Source organism: Patagioenas fasciata, chromosome 1, assembly GCF_037038585.1.
Source record: "Patagioenas fasciata isolate bPatFas1 chromosome 1, bPatFas1.hap1, whole genome shotgun sequence".
Taxonomy (NCBI): Eukaryota; Metazoa; Chordata; class Aves; order Columbiformes; family Columbidae; genus Patagioenas; species Patagioenas fasciata.
This window is the reverse complement of record NC_092520.1, coordinates 205,115,234-205,137,718: the sequence shown is the minus strand read 5'-3', so window position 1 is coordinate 205,137,718 and position 22,485 is coordinate 205,115,234. Positions and strand designations below refer to the sequence as shown.

The window sequence follows — 22,485 nt, the reverse complement described above, 5'->3', positions numbered from 1 at the left end:
ATTCTCACTGTGGGTTTGCGCTGAGTCCCTTGACGTCTCTGTTTCCCTCCTGTCCTTTACGTGTGCTATCCATTAGCATCACAAACTTTCCACAACAGAAACTGGCTTTGAAGTGCTTAATTCAGAAGGAGCTTAGTGGTTTCAAATGCTACTTAAATATAAATAATAGTAATAAACTCATGTCCAATTGGCTCCTTGAATCTGCCCCCCCAAGTCCCATCCCAGACCCTCAGCCTGGAGCAGTCACGGACACTCATGTCTCTCCTCTTGGCCTGGGCAGCGCTAAGGCTCAGCACAAACAGGGCAGAGCCAAAGAGGTGTTGGACTCTGCTTGGCTTCCGAAAGACCAAAACTGCAGGCAAAGAGGCTGTCTGATAGTGTCATGTGTGGAAGTTTTGCAATGAATACTCTTTCTGCAAAGGCATTTTGATGCAAGCTGATGATGGTTGTCCCTGGCACTTGGGTTAGTTCCTGCTCATGGTCCCTCCTGTGTCCTGGGGCAGGTGGGAGCATCCCAGATGGAAACCTGACTCTTTAGCGGGCATTGTAGACATGCATTTCTTTCAGTTTTGACACTTCCCAGTATCAGCCCAAGCAAATGTTGCACATTTTCATGTAAGATGTAGTCCTGAAAGTTTTGGGTAGGCTCTTTCAAAAGGCTTTTCAAATTTGATGTCAAGAGGTACATTGGATTATATGGCTTTGTTGAAACTAAAGCAGTAACTCATGGATGTTTACGCATTCAGCCATCATTTTGTTTAGGTCTGTATGAATAGGATTTTATAACAATTACAGGAATTATGTTTAATTTAATTATTCTCTTGAACATTGCTTCAGCAAAGGATTAACATTAAGAGAAGCTACAGAAGGCTGAGTACCTTCTAATAATTAGAAAATAAAAATCAGAACTAAAGCCATATTCAAAATGAATTTGGCCTTATGGAAGCAAATATTCATTCACCTGCAGAAGGATTTTGTAGTCTGATAAATGTCTTGAAACTTGGGGGCTGTTTGAATTGTGAAGTTGTGATATTTCCCAGGGTAAAATAAGTGTGTTTGCTTGCTTCTGTTTCAACTGTCTAAAATTATGGAAACAATTGAAGTTGTTTTATCTTTTTATGACATGCATATTTGTGTTCCTCAGATAAATGGGAAGCCCCTGCAGTACATATTCCCTCATGCAAGGCTCAAACTACTGAGAGACCCAAAGGATCACACAGTTTCAGGTAAAAAACAACAACCTTCTACATGATAATTAATTTGATTTGCATGAATCATGCAAAAGATTTGCAGTATAAAAAATAGTTCTTGTGTCATATGCAGCAGAAAATTCAGCGGTCATTTTAAATCCTGCTAGTTGGTTATAACAGAAAGCAGCAGTGCGGAAAAAAGGTCACAACATCTGTTCAAGATACATAAGCTATACAGACATTAAAAACAGAGGGAAAATCTGTCGTATTATACATATGAGCAGTCTGTTCTGCTGTTGCTTTTTATATAACTCTATATTCTCTGTATGAGAAGTTTATATAAAATAGGCTTCTGTAGGTGTTCAACATATACAGAAACAACAATTTTATTCTTTCTGTACTAGAACTATTCTACAGAAGGGGGTATCAGATCCCGTTTTTCTGTGATATCTTCACATAGAGACATTTATCACAGGACTTGAGATTTATTCTGTTATCCCTAATGCTAATACAAATGTTCATGTAAGTCTGAGTCTTTTTACAAAGAAAGGTGGCAAAGGTTATATTAATTCACTTCCCGGACTCCGAGCAGAACATAGCGTGATGTTTTCATGTATGAAATTGTAAAAGACTGTAAGTTACAAGATCTAGCACCAGGTAACGTCTGTCTGTCTGAGCTTTTGGAATTGCACACTTTTTCACATCTAATACTGATAAGGAACTGAAAGGGTGGTTGGTTTTTTTTAATGTGCTGTTTGCCTTCTTTCAGAGATACATGCTTTAAGCAGTTTCGTCATGGAACCGTCACAGTTTCTTTTAAGTCCCTTAAAAATTCTAGCAGTGTGTGTCAAACTGTTTCTCTGCAGAAGTAATTACTGACTGCCAGCTCTGGAGTTCCCTTGTGCATTAAGTAGAAAGTGGCACAAAATTACTTGAATTGCTAAATATTGTTTTCACAGGGTTTCTGGCAGTAAAATCTTGATTACTTCCACCCCCAGTATCCACCTCATATTTAGGGTGTTAAATTAATGTTATTTATATATTATGAGGTACTTTATTGTTAGTCAGTGTAACGCCCCCAAATGATTCCAGAATGCATGAAGACCCCTCCACCCACAGAGTACAGTCTGAAAGAAGCCTCTGGGTCAGTGGTTGTTTCAGCTTCTGTGGCCCCAAGCCCTTGCAAGTCCATAGCAACTCCTCAACATCCTAGTGAGGAATTTTGCCCTGTGGGTGATGAGTAATGTTGTGATCCAGGCTTCTCTCTTACTCAAGAACAAGTGGAATTACAACCACGCTACTGTGTATAGCTCATGATTTCATGTTGCTGAAGGCCTGCTCTCCTATGTAAAGTTACCCTCGTACAATGTAAAATACCTATTCCAAATTCTCTACCAGCTCTTGTGCTGGCAACCACAGCAACATACAGTGCATCAGGGTAAATGCATGACTGTAGATATTGACTTCCCATTTCCTAATGCCCTGCACAGCATGAGGTAAGACAGGATCAAATATTCACTCAGGATCCTGCTAAAGTTTCATAGCCCACGCTTAGATTGCTCACTGCTGTAGCTGTACTCTACCTTAATTCTAATTGCAGTAAGCAAGCTTGACTATGTGTCTACAAGCTGCACTCATACTTTTAGTTTTTAGTCCTTATACAACCCTGGATACCTGCGCAAACATACTGATGTGTGATGTATGTATAGATTTCCCTACAAATATGAAAAGATTCAAATGTGAATTGTACAGGAAAAAGCCAAAGGTAGAATATGGTACCAACAGGGAGGACCTGAGCCAGAAGAAATCGTTGTATTTTTCATTCCTCATACATCTTTGAAGTATCATAAGTCCTTGAATTCATAGCTACCTTCCTCCCTTCTCACTGTCTGAAGGATTGAAGTACACAGAAACTCTTTTTAAATGCACAGTGCTTTCTGCTTAGCCTTTAGCTTTCCAAATGGCCTCTCCCAGAGCCACTTACATGGCTTTTATTCACTTTTTTAAACATTTGATTTTGATTAACCATTATCTGCAAACTAATAGCAAGTATTTTTGTTTATTAACCAGACAATGACTATGAACCAGAGGCTGACTTAGAAATCTATTATACAGCAAAAGGTACTTTTAGTAAATTAAACAATATATACTCATATACCACCATATCTACCTCACTATAAGATTATTGGATATTTATACACATACCATGTTTGGTTGACTGACTGGCTGAATTCTTTCTGTTTCTTTGTTTCTTCCCATCCTCTCCTTTTTCTGCTCTCCCTTTCTCCAACCCCCTCTCTTTCTTATCAAAAGTACTAAAATGAGGTGTTGAATGATTTTATTCAACGCTTTGCCTTATACATAGATATGTTTTGCCTTATGCTTTGCCTTTTTGCCTGTTGCATAGATACAGGAAGAGTGTATGTTCAAAACCAACCAACCAAACAAACAAACCCACACAAACAAAAACAACTCAATAAAGCTCACATGAGGAGTCAGATCTCTCCAAGAGAGCAGCCAGTCACTGTCTGGGTGGCAAGATGGGAATCTCAGTTGAAACCATTCTTGCAGTAGGATCTTCAGCTGTATCATATGAGACTCCCTGAACTGTTGTGTTGCTGGATTCTTACAAGCCAGCTGACCTGTGGTCCATTGTTTCTGATTATCTTAGAGTATATACAAAATGTCCTCTGCCTTAGCTATGCACAAAAGCCTGTTCTATTTGACCATTTCTACACATGCAAAATCACTTTCTACTGATGATCTAAATCAGGGGTGTCAAACTCATTTTCACCGGGGACCACATCAAACTCATCGTTGCCTTCACAGGACCGAATGGAATTTAGGACTGTTTAAATGTATACAGCCAGTGCATACAGTCCTAAAATTCCATTCGGCCCTGTGAAGGCAACCATGAGGCTGATGTGGCCCCCGGTGAAAATGAGTTTGACACACTTGATCTGAATGATCTAGGTGCAGTTTGGTTGATTCAACAACAGGAGCTGCCTGGGAAGATACCTGAGACTGACAGGCTCTCCTTTCAGGAAACTAATGAACACATCTTATGTATACAAATAGTGTATCTTAACTGGTGTGTGCACAGCATGGGCAAATCTCCCAAACTGTCCACAATTCCCACCTTGAGAACTCCTGCAACTGTTGATCAGCTGTTTTGCTGGGAAGCTGGCCAGTGGTTCAGCCCATCACCTCACCTCATTGGGGAATTCCTGGGACAACCTGGGCATTAATGACTCAGTGTGCTGGGTCAGCCCTGGTACCCAGCTATACCCAGGCAACCTTGAACTTCATCCTAATATCACCATTATAATTTGAATTCCATTGATCTCACCATGCAATTAACATAGTGGATGTTGTTGTCTGATTATGGATACATAAATTGTGACATCGTGAATATCAGTTATAAGAGTAGTTCTGTTTATTTACTTTCTTGATTAATGAATACTGGCTGTGAGGTAGAGATGCCTTCAATGCCTCTTACATAATCTGGCATCATTCTGCATACAAAAAAAGTATTTGCTACAAATTTTAGCATTTGAATGAGGTGTTTAAGGAATGAGGAACTGGGCCAAAATTGTGATGGCAGGAGAATTGTAATTCTGAATGAAAACTATATGTGTACTTGCTAGCTGGCCTCTCTCTTGAGGGTTCTTGTTTCTTTAGCAAATTCCATCATCTAGAACTCATAGCTGTTCTTTTCAAGGTATGCAGTGTCCCCTCCTCAGGCAATGCTGATAGGTATGAAGGAATTGCCAAAGATTTTCTCTGCAAAGTTTGATTAATAATTTGCATTAAAAAAAAATGGCATCATGGTTACCCTGAGGTGTCAAAGCAACGAGAGTAGTGATCAGTGAATGATAATGTAGCAATATTTGATGCTCCAGAATCTCCATTTGTTTTCAGTGAGAATCACTTATTCCTTTTGAATCCTTTACAATAGCAGCATAAGCACTGGTTTATGCCAGTGTTTCTCTTTTGTTTTGTTTTGGTGTTTTGTTTTGGTTTATTTTGGTTTTTTTTAATTGTTATTTTTTTTTAACACATCATAGTTATATTTGAAAAAGTGAAGAGAGGACATGGCTGTTGAAAGCAATGAAAGCACTGGCAATGCCTTTGGAAATGTCACAAAGATAAAAATTTGCATTTTGTTATTCCTGATCAGTAAGCTGTTTAGACACGCTGGGTGAAAAGCCAGCAAGGAAGACAAATCTCAGTAAGTGCATAGGTACAAAGAGAGCACTCAGTCGAAGGTAATTTTTGCTGCTTTGCCTCACTTAGGCTGAGTCACAAGTAATTCTTCTCTTTCCAAAGGTACAATATTCTGTGTTTCAAGGGAGCAAAATGTACCTTTCAACAGCCAGACTGTCCATATAGTGAAGCATCCTCTTCAATTCTGAAGAAAAAATAAAAAGCAGCAGCTCAGAAAAAGCTGTAAACTTTATTATAAAGAAGGGACTTAGACTGTGGGTGGAAGATTGTATCCTTAATGTTCACTTCAGCAGTGATGGCAGTGAAACTGCTAAGAGGATGACAGGGTAGCTGTAACGCTGCAAACACGTCAAGAGATGCCTCATACTCTCCAAAAGGGTTATTAACTCCTGCACACAACTCTACAGGTCTCCAGCATGCCAGCTCATGGGGTATTTATCCTGAGAGAGAATTAGAAGGGTTTTCCTACATCAAGCCCTCACTACTTTAGGAAGTCTCTAAATAAATAACCCTGTATATTTAGGGTTTTTTTCACCTGCAAGTCCAATAAATTCAGTTCTTACAGCAAAATACTGAAGTGCAGTGAATATCTAATTACTCACCAATTAAAAACACATTAAATATATTCTATGTTGAATGTGATATAATAGACAAAGGGTAGAGAAATGTAATTGTAATCCACCTCTAGTCCTCATACTCTTTTCTTAGAGGATTACTTATCCTGTTTGTTTGGTTTAATGTTGTGAAGAACTGAGATAATACAATACTCTCCTCCAGCATTCACTTGTCACTGGGGAAAGATTTAATCCCTAATTAATGATCGTCATTCCCTCAAACACTCTCTCCTTATCTGAGGTGTGGTGCAGAAGGTAAAAACCATAAACAGAAAAGGACAGAGCTGTTACAGCCAGATGACATCAGAGATTTTCCAGTGAAGTCATGTGGCAGCAAGTGAGGACAGAAATGGAAATAAAGGGGTGGAGAGATGTCTGTTAGGGTCTTAATAGCAAGCTTAGAAAAATCTTAATATAATTCAGGTTACTAAATTAAAAAAAAAAAAAAAAGCAAGCCACAAACACATTTTGGTATTTGTTAAAAATATTTTGTAGAGATACAGACCGTATATTACATGTTTATGTGCCTTCACTCTAGCTTAATTTGAAAAGCACTAGTGTGTGTATTTAAAATACTTTCCATGAAACCTTTTTTGGCAGCTCAGTTGTTTACGCATTTTTCAGCATCTGAACATCTGTTGAAAGATGTCTGATAAGATCTATGGTTCTATGATCTTAAGATGAGTGGAGGTAATTAAGAGGGCAATGTGTCTACTGGTTATAAAAGTCCAATTTTCTTTCATAGCTCTCAGGCAGAAAAGGCTGCAGAAGCAGATCACTGCACAGTGAATGTCAGAGTTAAGTCAGGCCCCCAGGTTCCCATGGAAAGCCAAGAGAAAAGCTGGCACATAAGAAGGAGATTCACAGAAGCCAAACCAGAAGTCTCTGTTTTGGAGATAAGTAATGCAGGTCAGGTCTTTTTCATGAAGAGCTAGAAGATGAGACATTCAGGGATGCATATCATTGGTGAGATGACTTTTCAAGGGCATTAGTAAAAGTTAATAATGCAGAAATGTCAGTTTAATGTTTTACTTTGCAGGTGAGACATAAATTATCTTAATGACTCTCAGAGGAAAATGAAGACCCTGTGCTCCCTTCTCTGCATGCTGGCTATCAAAAATATGCGTATGTTTAATAATTACATTAGAACGAGGCAGTTACAAAAGACAATTAATTAGATGTTGAAATAGCTTAAAGAAATCACCTTTTGGATTTGGCAATTTTGCTCCATTGATTATAAAAAGACCATGAGGTGAATAAATTAGACTACCATTTCTATCTTGCAGACATCTTAAATTGGATGAGATTAACATATATGGCATATGTACAAAAAATCTATAGAACAATCCAAAAACTTGTAGAGGACTGGTTGTCTGAAGGACCACATCACTCCTCATCAGCAAGAGACAAACACCTGTTTCTACTGGATGCACTTTCCAGAGCAGGGTGCTGGAACATTTTGAGAATCTTTGCCTTCCATTCACTGTTTATCTAATTGTAGGTTTGCACAGGTCTTTGAAGTGCACTACGTGTACACTCATAGGCATTTTGGATGCACAATGATTATGGTTAAGACATTCTGATTCTGCAGATCACTGACACAAATAAAATATTCCTCATGGATTGGCAGGGTACTCTGAGGTGCTGATTGTCTCATAGGATCACTGCACTAAGCTGAGGTGCAGCTTTTGTCAAGTGAAATCTCTGCTTTTCATTATCTCTGTTCCTGATTTTTATTTTCACTTTAATATTGTTTCCGGGCAATATGCATACAATGCCTGTATGTTCGCTTGTTTACTTCAGTAAAAACAAGTTGGGGGAAAAGGGTTGTCAGCCAATAATGATTTAAATAAACTAAAGTTTGCCAGAAAATGTTCTTGTTCCTGAAGAAATCTGTTCATCAAGAAAGGGAGTGAAGTTGACATGGGGGTTTTTGCATGTTGATGTCTTGAGCAGCAGTAGTCATTGTCTTGAGGATACACCATTTTCTGAGAAAAGACAGCTGCTTCTGCAGTGTTTAAAGGAACAAGCTATGCTGTTAAATAAATTACCTTTATCCCTGTGACAAAAAAAAAAAAAAACCACTGCATTTTGAGGAGGTAATTTCAACAAACAACAAGCTGACTAGTAAATTACTATGCACTTAATCCATATGCTGTTTTTCTTTCGTATGGTTGAGTTATTATAATAAACATTAATTTTGTGTGAGAAATCAAATTAATATATCCCAAATAAGATGTGACATATCAAGTCTTACAAGATTTATGCCTGTTATTGCAAAAAGGAGAAGCAACTAAAAATAATTTTGTCAGTTCCCCCATGTTAAAACGTGGAAAAGTTATTTTTTTCTATGTCTTTCCTTCCTTTTATTTTTTATAATTATTATTTTTTTATTACTAGCCTAAGCTGGGTACAACAGAAGTAAGGCAATTGATTACTTAAAGACATGAGTTTAAATCAAACTTAGATGAGAAATGAATGGATACAGTTACAAACCTCATTCAGTAGTGACTGATGTCATTGGGAAAAGAGCACGTGCAATGATCTGAAGGTCTCAACATGCATCTTAGCAGACAGTTCATATTTCCAGACACAAAGCTAGCTCATATCCACAGATTGGTTGTAAGAAATGGGCTGTCAAATGGCCACACAATCCTTCCCAGGGACAGTCTGAAGACATGCTCTGTGATACCTCTTCTGAGAATAAACCATGAGCTTCTGCCTCTGCTGTTGCCAACTTGGGATCTTTTCCAAGCACTGAGTCGAAAATTAATTTGAAGTTTTAACAACAGAGGAACTACAATTCCTTCAGTTATTTATTGTAATTTAAATTAATATTTTAATGTTCTAAATTAATTATACAACAAAACCAGACAGTGTCTTTGAAAAAAAGAAGGAAAGTTCAGTGTTTTTTACAAAGACTTACGGGACTGCAGGTATTACTTGTTCTGAAATAATGCTATTTTACAATTTGTAATTCCACAAATTCTTCCCCATTCATGGCAAATCTCCATGCAATATGGTTTCAGTTGATTCCTCTGGTTTTCCTTCAGGAGGAATTATGCAGTGTGTAGAGGCTTTACTGGGTGGCTGGTAAGTGCAGGCAGTATCACCTTTTCTACAGGTTCCTCAAAATGCTGACTAAGATCCGTCAGTGTTCCCCATGGTGTGTACACTCTCCATGGTGTCTTCCGTCCCAAAGGAAGTTGTAGAGTGGAGCAGCTTCTATTTAACCATTTCCAACACATATTTGCACAGGTATCAGGCAGATTTGCTCTGCTCTAAGAAATTTATTGGAAGTCCATTAATTACATAAATTCACACCTGTCTGCAGTTTGTATGAATTTGTAATAACAGGACATTATGCTAAGAAGTCTGAAATGCAAGACAAGCATACAGAGTCATAGAATAGAGAAATTACATGCTAAATCATCAAGCGTTTTCTTGGTATTTTCTTAACAAAATATAGATCACTTCAAAAGCTGAAGGTCGTCTTCCAAATCAGCTAAATGAAAGCAAATGATCTGAAGTTTTGGTACAATATGTAAAGATAACTGCTACAATTCTTATTGCATTTGCATAGGACTGAACTATTATTTGCTGATAATGGTTGCTAAAACATCACTAATATGCTAGATTCATAAAAAAAACAGGTAAGTTGTGATATGCCAGCAGAGCATCCTTTATGTAAATCTTTTTCCTCTGGTGACAGGGCTGCCTTATACTTTGTGGGAAACATCAATAAAATTTATTCAACTTTTCCTCCTCATTGAGAGGAACATTAATGAAAAGCTTGAGCTAAACGCAATTACTGTAGCATTAAAAATGTCACAAAGATTGATTTTTTTAAAGTGAAGCCATGGAAGATCAGCTGACATTGGCTGAACAGATTAAAGCTTGCCTTTTACGGTATTATATGCTTTTATGGCATCCTCACAAGAATCTTTACATTTCTGTGAAACTAGACTGAAATTATTTTAATGCAGTAAGCTGAGCATGACTCTAGACTTCAGGTATTTTCTTACATTTACTTTTAACCTGGAATTAGGATGTAAAGATCTGGATGTGTGTGTAACTAGATGAGCAAAAAACTGGTTAGATGGTTGGGTTTTGAGGGTGCTGATTAATGGCCCATGCTTTTCCTGGAGGCAGAAAACAAGTACCACAGAAGAACCTATTGTGGGACTGTTTAATATCTTTATTAGGGACATGGAGCAGGTGATGGAATTCACTCTTGTAACATTTGCAGATGACATCAAATTGGGGGAATACACTTGAGGGCAGGGCTGCCATTCAAAGGGACCAAGACCTTGTGAAGCTGAACAAGGACAAATACAGATCCTGTACCTGTAGACGAAGAGCCCTGTGCAATCATACAAGCTGGGAACTCACTGGCTGGGGAGCAGGTGTGCAGAAGAAGACTTCATAAATAACCATCTTCACATCATGTGCCTTGACAATAAAGGTGGCCAACAGCATCCTGGGATGTGTTACCAGGAAGATGCATGAACCACTCTCTAATAGGTGGCAGGACAGAGTCATGGTTCTGTTTCCTCTTAACCCTATCTTCAAGTTTACCAGCCTCATAAAAAGAATTTATGATAGATATAGCCTTTATGCTCCCCAAATATCAGCACTATGTTTACTGAAGAAGCAGTGCAAAAGGTAGGAGAGGGGTGGTGTTTCTTGCTTCCTTCTCAACATGACTGTATGTTGGATAAGTCTATGCAACACCCTGGATGAGATTTTTAGCAGATGTAATAATCATCACTGTATATTGAAGATAACAATTTTTTCCAAAATTTATTAAACATAAGAACAGTCTTTCTAGGTCAGACACAAAGTTCATTTAGCCCTTCATCATAGCTCTGACAGAAGGTATTTAAGAATATAAGGAGAGAGTAAACACAGTACAATATTCTCACAGCTTCCAATAGTCTGTGCTTCAGCCACTTTGTGAAGCAGTTATTGCTTCTTTGCATTTAATGGAGAACTACTCTTTTCCTAAAGGCTTTTGTTTATGCTAGCATATACATCTATATGTCTTACGTATTGTTTAATATTATATCCTATTATATTTACATTAATTCTGTTTCTACTTCTTAAATGCCAAGCTGATATGGATGGGAGAGTTCAAAACTAGCATTTTAAACAATGAAGTTCAGCTGTCAGTCAGTGGCATCTATTGAGCCATTGGTGTCTATCAATAACACAAATGAATCTCAGTGACTACAGGTTTTTTACAGATTTAAAGCTACAGTCTGCCATAGATCATGCCATAAATTCTGATGTGACAAATCATACAAAAGGAGGAGACGTGTCTTATTTTCAAGTAGATATGATAAGTACTCCAATATCCTAATTCGTAAAACACTTCATGATCCTTCAGGATGCTAACCAGTGTGCAAATCAGCATGAAGCAGATTTGCAGCTGATATAAATTAATGCTGTCCTATTAAAACAACTGGAATAGATCTGAATTTCATCAGCTCAGGATTTGGCTTCATGTATATTTTATGCTTCAATTGCCAGTGGCCAAGAAGTGAAATAACTGAGTAGACTTAATCATGATTCTAGGAAACAACTTCATTTAAGCTAATTTCATTAGAAAGCACCGAAACAATTCTCCTGAGTACAATCTTAAAAATGTACGTATTTAGTCAACCAAGCTCTGATATGGATCATCATGTTAGGTGTTTCAGAGAATTGCATAGGAATAATAATGCAAATAAAAATTTAGCTTGGATTTTATTATGCACATTACTTTTCCTGCAGCTTTACTAGTGTCTGATCTAACCTGGTTTTGTTTGCTTTGACATGTTTCGTTTCCATCTGTTCTCTAGACTTTCCAGATAGCTTTATCACTACTATGATTTTTTAAATAAATACCTTGCATTTCTTCATGGAACTTTTCCGTCTGAACTCTCCAAAGAGAAGTCATAGTTGTTTTTTTCTGTGGATAACAATTATGTTTAATGCAGACAATGGAACATGGTGTAAAATTCTTCCAGCAGATAAGGGTCTACTAGCAACCTGCATATGTCTGATCTAGATAAGGCTGGAGGAGGAATGGGGAGATAACCTCTAGTAAATTAACACTGAAGAAAGGTATGTTCTGTCTCTGTTCACAGCCAAATTGAGTTGGAAGACTTCATATTGTTTGATTTGATTGATATGTTCTCATTGCTATAGCATGGTATTTTGGCACATTGCGAAGTCTTTCATGCCTAACATCTCATTTTTGTTCTTTATCCTCATGCATTTTCCTGATTGCTACAATTGGAACAGGTCCATGAAAGGTCATCCTTATGCTTATTTGCTATAATTCAGTCTTCTGGTTTTGTATTTTGTTTTTGAAAGTGTTGTTAGAAAGTGATGAAAATCATATTTGGACTTATGTTTTTTTTCCTCCCTCAGTGGTATGTCTGTGCATCAGCTCATGGACCTGAAACACAACACCTAATCTTTATTTTGAGGTTTAAACATATCTTCTATTTTAGAATACTCAGAGACATACATTATAGCTCTCATCTGCATTTTTTGTTTTAGACCCATTTCAAATTTTTCCATTTTATTTCTGTATAGTTTTAAGTTCAAAGCACATAATATCCAAAGGTGGTAAAACAACCATAGTTTTACAGAAATAAACAGTGATTTTCAACTGCAGTCTTGGAGGGCATGCTCTTATGCACTTAGAAATCCAAATCAGTAGCAGTATTTAATATATTTCTTAAAAATTCAGTCACCTAAACATCTATTAAAAATTCATATAGCTCTATTTCTAACCATGACAAAAGCCAGATTGCTGCTGACAGTCATACTTAGGGTTTCCAATACCAATTCGCACAAACTCATGTAAGGTTACGAAAATCTGTTGTACATTCTAATTGCTTCTTTACTTTCTTAGTTGTTCTAATTAGACATACAAATGGTTTCATACTTTGAAAAATTAGCCCAGAGGAAAGATTTGTTTGAGTTAGCACATGAATAGTGTTTGCACAGAGCGTTTGGGTCACGTACCTATGTTCTGCTTGTGTTGAAGTTGTTGCTACTATGAGGGACTTAGCTAATAATCAAACGATACCAGTCCCTGCATTTATTGCTGAAATTATATTTACTTTAATAAGAGAAAACATCCCAGGAAACTTAATTTTCACCTTTGTGTAAAGGCAGAACCACCAGCACCAGCAAAAGCCTGGTGTGCCTTGAATTACTCAGTTTTTCTCTACTATTTTTTTTCTTTTTTTTTTTTTTTTTAGTGTGTAACTTAAGTAAAGATTTATTGACATTTGTTTGGAAAGGCAAGTGTAATCATTGCTTAGATGCTGAAATAGTTCCAGGAAATCTAGGCTGTTTATACTCCAATGGCTATAGTGGAGCTGCTCAGCTGAGTAGTAAGAAGACGATAAGTTTTCATTAACTTCTGTGTGACCAGAGTAACAGCAACAGATTGGGAGCCATCTGATCTTTATTATCTCTGTAATGCAGAAAAATGACCAAATTGTAATTGCAGAGCTCTGGTTATGGTCAGTCTAGTCCAGCAGAACAAATTATTATGTATCAGCTGAGTCATGTTTCTAGTCTTTCTGCTGTGGTGTTACTCTGACACAGCAAAATATACCAGAGGATATGATTTCGTAGTGGTCTGAGAAACATTGATCTACACAAGTTCAGAATAAATAAGTCTAATCGGACACAAAGTACCTAATGGTGGAGTTAAGGAAAAGAGCATGATAATTTTTTTAAATAGTTTTACAGTCACCAGTGACAGAATTTGTTAGTGTCAAGTTGTTGATCTCTACTCAAATATGCATTTTATAAATATATATATATATATATGTAAGTATATAATGAATATGCACCACTGGAACAGTTTGTGATGTCTGGAAGAATACAAAATGACAGGTAAAGTATCCTTAAAATATCCTTTTGAAAGTCACAAAGTAGGTTAATTGTCACAAAGTAGGTTAATTGCCAAAAAGCAAAAAAGCTATTGGCCATTTAATGTTATTAATATTTTTCTCTAAGTATGAATTTCTCTCAAAAGCAACTCTTCATTTATTGGACATTTGAAATCTTCATTAAAGCTTCTAAGTTTGGATTTCCAGCTGTACAAATCAATGAATGGCTCACAAGCTAACTGTAATGATTTAGTATCCCTATTTGTTTATCAAAGTATATAACCAATTCAGTTGCATGATCTATCTTGTTAAATTGTAGCATTAGACTTTTTGGGTTTGGTTGTTGGGGTTTTGGGAGGCTTTATTTTTGCCTGATGTGCTGCATCTTAACGCTTTAGTTAAAATTACATAGGAGAGCAGGATCACAGCCTTGGGAGATCAGTAAAAATAGTTGCAATTAATTACCAGTCTTCTAGCTTTGAAGCATCCTAAAAGGGATTGGATCTTAAATGTACAAAATTCCCTTTGAAGAGATGGTTTTCCTGAAGATATTTTCCATATGAATCAATACTCAGAGTTCAGAAAGGTGCTCTCTCTCATTCAAAGCACAGTGATTCACTTTCTGATGGTTAACTGCTCCCATGTCTTCTAAGGGAGAAAACAGTAGTTCATTAATCTGAAAATCTGAAATTGAAAGATGAATGTCTGGTTACATCAAAATAGTCTGAGAGATGGAAATAAAGACTCAAAGATTTCTTAGATAAATATCAAAAAACAAGGGAAAAGGTATCTAAGAAAGCATATGAGTGATGATATTTTAAGCTATCTGCGTTCAAGGTGATAAATTGGGCAATATCATTGCAAAGAGGCAGTAAACTCAATATTTTCAATAGATACAGTATAAACAGGTTTGAAATCACTTCTTTACATGAGAAAATATAACAACTTTCAAGTAATATTTGTCAGACAGAACAGGGAAGTTAAAGCTCATTGGGTAAAAAGTATTTAATTCATTTTGACTACCAGGAATTGAATGTTTTGTAGTTTAAGTTAAAATATTTATTCTGGTAACATTTTTGCAACATAATAAGAATGAAATACAATTCATAATCCAGTGGAAACAGAACAAATTCGATTAAATACCACCTATTTTGTCCAGCAACAAGATTGTGTGCATACACACCCCCCATGGCTGTCCCTTAGCAAGCATGCTGCTACTAAATACATAATGTCAGTCATATATTTGACTCTAAAATCTGCAAATATAAAATCACAAGCCTTTTCAAAGCGTCTGGCAATAAAATTCTGTATATATTAGCATGGAAGATAATTGATTTTATTAGCAATAATATGGACAAACACCTTAGGTTTGCAAAATCAGAACCAATGTCAGCCATGATTCTCAAATTTCTATAGCATAAGTATCTATAGAACTAACGTGTTTTGTACACCCATGTAAATGACAAACCTCCTTTCTGCCATTCTGTTACAATTATCAGAGATAGAGATTACTAGCATGGTGTATCATGGGAAAACTCTGATCCTGTAGACTCACTTCCCTATGTGTTGAGAAGCCTTCAGTCCTATTGATATGTTGAAAAGTCTGTATGTCGACTGTGTGGGTTCAGAGTAAATTACTGTGTGTTCATTTCTGTGTGTTGTATACTAGACATTGTTGCTTGTTGGATTTACTGAACTTAGTAGTCTCCAGTTGTGAGCCTCAGATGCGTAACATTTTAGCGAGTCTTTCAATAGTGTTTGATCAGAAGTCCTCTGATAAATGCGTGGAGCAGTTCACATGAATTTCCAAGTTCTAAGGTGTCATATTAAGAAGGGTTAATTCAGCAGAAGCCAAACCCCCTTGCATTCTAGCTTGTCCTCAGTATATTACTGGGAGGCTGGGGGTGGCTGAGTTAGCTTCTGAGTACTAATTACACCAAATGACCTCAAGTCGACGCTATGAGTCTGATCATGCTCAACAACCACTCCGGCGTTATGTTAATTTCACATGATTACAGAATCACTAATAGTGCAGGGTTGGGTTGTGGTCATTAACTTTGCTTGCTTGCACAGATTCACAAATAGTAGAATGTATACTATAGGTCTGAGTGCATCCAATGAGAAATTCTCATACCTAGCTCCACAAATGATGAGGTTTATTAAAGCAACAGGTTGAAGTTCTTTTAGATTGCCAATGATAAAATACACTGTCTGCAAAAATACACTTTTTTTTGCAAAAATACACCTTGGTACCAAATATATATGTGTTCTAAGATTACTGTGTAGCACTACTGATGTGATTACAAATATAAACTTGAAGTCTAAGTTTCCTGGAGAAACACTTGGTATAACCAAGTGTGCAAATCTTACCCAAAAACATCCTTTTGGGTGGTGAGAAGATAGACTCAGCCCGTTGACTGATCCCGGAAGTCTGCGATGCAGTCCCCTTGACTTCTCAGTGATGGTGTCTTCCCTAACTTTTCCCTATTGTTAGGGTATTTTATTCTATTTTCCACGTTTAGGTGGAGCTAGAAAGACTCTGGTCATACATACCCTTGTTACTGATTGGTGTAAAAGTCTCTCTCTTCGATTTTAAAGGTATAGACTTAAAAGAATTCAGGGAGCATGCTCCAGTGAGGGTGGAAGTTGGTATTTTTTGGGATGGAAGTGTGGTTTTAAATTATAATGAGATTATAATGAGCAAAGTTCATCTACAGGGCATATTTTGACACATCTGCTAGCTCAGCAACTAGAATTTTGTATGGAATGGAATATTTCTCTCTTAGTTGACAACACCTATGTGCACAGTAACAGCATCTCCCCAAGACTGATCTGCAAACATCCTCTGAGGTGCCACCAGCCTGCACCACTAGTTGTGTGACTGAACTTCTTGCATGTTCCAGCAATGCATAGTGCTTGATTTGTATAGCAGTCTGTTCATCTCAGTACATTAGATGGACCTATATGCACTAATTTCAATGCTGTAGCTGTAAGAACAATCATCATATATTTCTTTTTAGTTCCTCACCATTAGGTTTCCTTGGTTGCTCTCAGCCATCTGTTTAATCAGTATATAAGAGGGATACACCATTTTGGTCTAGGCTTGCAGTGGTGCTAAATCTCTTAAGTTGTAAGTCTACTGTGTCCTTCCTTACCTTTGTATTGTGCTGCACAGGATCCATGCATGTAATTGAACACCAGGCACCTTCTGAAAGAAAAGAAAATGCTTGTTTGGAAAATGTCTAATATGCAATTATGAGGAAAGGTGAGGCACAAAGGGTATAGATTTAGTTAAACTAGAATAGAAAAAACAGTGGAAACTTTTTTGGCCAGAAACTCAATATCGCTGTCTTGCTTCTAAAACAAACTCAGGGCCGACTTATCATACACTAATATGATTATAAATAAAACCCTCAATCTAAAAAGATAGAGCTTTGCTAAGAGATTGTGTGGTGAACTGCCTATAGTTGATTAGGCTAATCATTCACCAGGTTTGGTTTATTAAATTAAGAAATTGAAAAATAATTATTTAACCTTTACAATGAAGGTGGAAAAATCAGCGTTTACATTCCCACATCAAAGTGCAAATCATCTCAGATGAAATCTTCTGTTTCTTCAAAGAAGGAATTTGCTTTTCTTGTATGGGAAGTATTTTTTTAAAAAAGGCAAGGTAGCACAAAAAAATTGCAATGCATAAAGCTAGCTTTATGAGATTATTTTTTAAGCTTTTCTTTTCTCTCCCCTTGTTTTATACAAAAGGGAGTTTAGTGCTTGGCTTCTCTCCAGCTAAAATAATCATAGTGATCAAAATGTTTTCATCTTTGTAATTTTTAAAAAAGGGAGAAAATATGTTAGATTTGATGATGCCTTACATAGAGCAGTTGTGGGCTTTTTCAATTGTGATGATTTATACATCCTTTGATGTAAAAGATGTCAATTAAAAGCAAATATTTAATTAAAATAATAGCATCTGCCAAATATAGGTTCATGTAAATGTGCCTGCTTTGCAACTGGAGCTTAATGATCCCCGTCTGTCTCCATGTGATTCTCAAAGGGCAGCTACTATATTTTTCAGTTAAATTGACTGCATGTTTTAGGCATGTGATAAAGCTATCCTTTGAATCTGTGTTTCACGTGGATTTCTAGCACTTTGAGGCCATTTAAGTAATACTGAAAATTATGGTTTGCTTGAAATAGTTTTGCAATGCTAACAGTCCCTTTGCAGCAGACTAAGGCTATCAGTAGAAGGTAGGATTGGTTTCAACACTATTTTAAAGTGAAATAGTTATTTGTGTGATGTCATTCATACAATATTTACTCAAGATCTTTTCCTGTGTTGAAATGTTTCTACCCAAAGTTAAGTCTTTGGGAAAGTGCCGGCAAGGACTGCAGCTAACCTTAAATCTTCCAACCACAGCCAGAAGTTACTGGTGACATCCTTCAGTACCCTCTAATGAGTTGTTCTTTTCCTATCTTTCTGGTGAATTATTCATTGCTTTACCTCCATTTAGAATTTTCTCTTTCTTTTGATCACAGGCAATGGACTGGGAATCCGAGTTGTAGGTGGGAAGGAAATTCCAGGAAGCAGTGGGGAAATTGGAGCTTACATTGCCAAGATCTTGCCTGGAGGCAATGCAGAGCTGACGGGGAAGCTGATAGAGGGTAAGATAAATGTGTTATCAAAAAATTGAACCATAAGAGAGTTGAAAGTTGGGTAGAATTATTTATAATACACATTTTCTTTTGCAAAAGTGGTGTAATCTTGTGCAAGGAGTGTGGGGCATTTGAGAGCCCTTCTAAACTTCCATGGGTCTTAAAGTTGTGAAAAAGGAGAAAAGGAGTGATAGGAGGTCATTTTATGACTTCTATAACCAAAGAGAATTGTCACGATGAGCAGCGTTATGGCATGTCTTCAGTAATCTATGACAAACATGGTGTCTGTACTGGGGGTAAGACAGTATGACCAGAGTCCAACTGTATGTCATGGACATATATTGTCAACATATATCATAGACATGCTATTTTGAAGATCTTTAACCTGGCTTGATCATCTAGGCACCTATGTCTGATATTATTTACATTTCTTAGTTGCAGAGGTAAAAGGGATCACAGATCTAATTCTCTCTCAGTTACATGCACTTTTTTAAACATTCCCTAAATTCAGACTTGACTGAATTTAACTGACTTAGCTTCAGGTTTCCAGTTTAAGATAGTCATCCAGTCTACCTGAACAAGCAACAGAGAAAAAAAGGGATGTACAGATGGGCAACTGATTTAATCTACCACAGAACTTTGTTTCAACAACTAGGAATGTCTTCCTCACTTAATTGACTTTAAGAAGACTGCATTGTACTTTGCATCATCCTTTAGACAACTAAAGCTAGGTGAAATGAATTTGACTTAGTTATCTCTAAATTTTCTAGGATTATTACAAAAGTGATAAATCTGTCTAATAAAAAATTATTTCTGTACATAATGACATAAATGGTCCCTTCTCTGTATAACTATTTTCTATTTCTGTTTTCTGTCTGTATACACCTGATATGCAAATTAATCCATGGACAAAAACACGATACATTTGTTTCTAATTAATTCAAGTAATTATTTTTTTTTTCTTTAATAAAAACAGATATATGGGAAAGAAAAAAAAAAACACCATAAGCAGGAGGAATAGTTCTCTCGGGCAGAATTCAATTCACATGAGTTAATTGAATGTCAAACATGCAAGAGAAGTCACAACTAAACCAAAAGTGCTTTACAGATAAAAAAGCTGAGTAAATCGATTAAATATATTCACAAAAAATGGTTTAAGTATGTTGTAGGTATTGCAATACAGTGTCACCTTCATTCATGTTTTCCCTGCTTCTTTTTATATCCTTGATGGTTTCTTTGCCAATATTTTAAAGGTATACATTAAAAAGTTGCACATATACTGATGTCAATTTAAAGTTTAAGTGAAGAAATGATCTGTCAATGAAAATATCTTCTTTTTTTCCCTAGAGAGTTGATTCTGCCATTCATATTTAATCGGTAGTGTATCACTTATGAAGCGATAAAATAGTGTTATTTATTGCAAGTGAATGATGAAGGAATTGACTTTATTGTGTTTGAAATGAGTATTTGTTTTGGCTCCTGTCACTGTTTAATGCAGGGTGACAATAAACTGTGGCAGATGCTTTCTGTTAACTCCCTCTCTTTTCCCCCCACCTCAGCCCTCCCCATTCATATTTTATAGAAATATGAACAAGATGGTAAAATATTTATTACTTTGTTTCCTTCTCCCATCATATGATCAGTTATCTTTCTGGTCTGACCTTTAACATATCCTAGACTTGAATATGTTGGCATAAATCAACTCCATCAAAATCACTATACTTAATATGTAGAATTTGTCCACACAATGTCCCAGAATGTGTTTTACTATTGATGTGTAAATGTTCTGTCGGAGAGAAAAAATGTTTTATTCAGAATGTACTATTACTATAACATACAAGAGAAACTTCCCCTTACTGTAATTTATCTTTTAGATCTTGCCTTTATGTCTAGTTTACTTTTTATGTTGGTTTAGATGGCTATCATAGATCACCAAATAATATATGGATACTCCACTGTTAGGTTTGTTTGTTTTACTGGAAATATGGCTGATGCAAATTTAATCTCTGCCCTTCAGAAGAAATTCACTGAGGTCTCCAATCATTCTCATATTGATGTCTGTAAGTCTGGGCAAACTGCTGATGCTACCAGTATCACTGATATTTCTATGACTGAAAATAGAGGCTACCCTTAACTTCTTTTTCAAGTTATTTGCTGTCTCTCAGATCACATGTGGAAAACTTTATGTCATTCTCTATAAATGACAATTACATATTAATAATTTGTATAGTAATCATGAGTCATTTTTTTTCTGCCAAAATGCTGTATGACTTCAAATTAGAGTATATACCTAGTCATCAACTAAACGTATACTAATGTCATTACAAGCTAACCTCATGACTCATTAGCCTTTCTAAGAACAAGGTTCACTGTGAGAAGTCCCATCAATTTAAATAATTCCTCTAATTCTAAAAATAGAAAATACTGGATCAGGTCTAAAAATCCTATCTACAGCAGAAGGAACAAGGACAGATTTACTGTGGTTGTAGGATGGCAAAGTCCTACCTGCTGTCTGCATAACTGCATCTATGCCTGCATCTATGAAGAAATGACACACTTTAAAATACAGATAGCATTCCTTTCCTTAGGGAATAGCAGTCCATATTTTAGCCTATTTAGATAGCTTTGGAGGAGTCTTAGTGCTGAAAAGTTTATTTATAGTTCTGACTGGAAAATACCAGTCTTCTTGGTTCTCTCACCTTGAATTGCTTTCAGATGTCAAAAATATCTCTGGTTCATCATTCATTGGCACTACAAAAACTGGAGGTGGAAGACTCATTCCACTGAACTCATCAAGTGCAGGGACTGTGTCAATTTGATAGATGTGTCTGTGCTCCCTCTTGTGTTGACAGAAACTGTTCAGTCAGATTCCACTTGGTAAATCTACTGGGTAAATGGCATTGTACACTGTCAGCATTTTTCAGAAACAGAGGAACCTAAGGTAAAGAGCAGAAATAAAATATTGGTGTGTTTTACCAACTGTTACAAATTTGCTGGATGCCCTCAGCATTCAAGTTTTCTTATTGGACCACTTTGACAGGTTGGTTGGAGAGCCTGGGAACTGGTGAACCATGGGTGTCTTTGTTCCAGGTTTTCAATCAGCCAAGCAGACTGTGTTGCAATGCTTAAGCCATCTGACATTCACCAAGATTGAAGAGATTCCCTGACTTTCCAGTCTCTTGGCAATTCTAGGGAACCTGCATGGTCTAAAAGCTAATGTGGACTTAATTAGTGCTGTTCTTAAAGCCTTTGCTGTCACTCCTCTCAACACCAACCATGACACTGATCAGATTTTTGTTAACCTGTCTGAGGCTTTATGTGTGCATGTTTATTTTTAATATATATGCCTCATTTAAATAATATCTTCCCAAACTTAAGAACAGAAAAATCTTATACAGTAAAGATGAAAACTCTTCTTAAAAATACTGAAATAGAACCCCTGGTTTCTATTTTATACCAAATATAATAGTGTAATATTTCTAGCATAACATAGAAGGATGCCACCTACCTTATGAGTCACAGAGCTTCACTGTAGAATTTTGTATATAAGCAATCCATGCCAGCAAAGAGGCATGCTATTCAATTCAGTTTGTTAGATTTTGCATTTTATAATTCAATAAAAATATTCATCGTACAAGGATATTTTAAGCTTCTTCATCCTGAAGCTAGTCCAATAATACTACCAGAAAAGCTACCCAATGTGTGAACAGAAAATGGAAGGATAATACCATCCTGATAAACCTGTGAAGTAGGTCAGGGAAGAGAAAATGTTCTGCCATTTGAGAATTCTGTCGTAGTTAATGGTGTCCTGTCCCTCAGTCCAGTCCTTAGGCACTTGTTTTGATCTAAATGAATAACTAGTCCCCTTAGGATGCAAGAAACATTACTCCTCAAAACACT

The 22,485-nt window shown here is 36.5% G+C and overlaps 1 protein-coding gene across 15 annotated transcripts in view; it reads left to right on the top strand.

Moving 5' to 3' along the window:
• Positions 1 to 22,485, top strand: part of PCLO (piccolo presynaptic cytomatrix protein) — a 351,923-nt gene that overhangs the window by 212,517 nt on the left and 116,921 nt on the right. For all 15 annotated transcript variants that reach the window (XM_065843589.2, XM_065843572.2, XM_065843550.2 and 12 more), the window contains exons 9-10: positions 1,145 to 1,226; positions 18,469 to 18,594. In XM_065843589.2, coding sequence (XP_065699661.1) covers positions 1,145 to 1,226; positions 18,469 to 18,594 — 208 coding nt within the window. The remainder of the gene's footprint in view (positions 1 to 1,144; positions 1,227 to 18,468; positions 18,595 to 22,485) is intronic.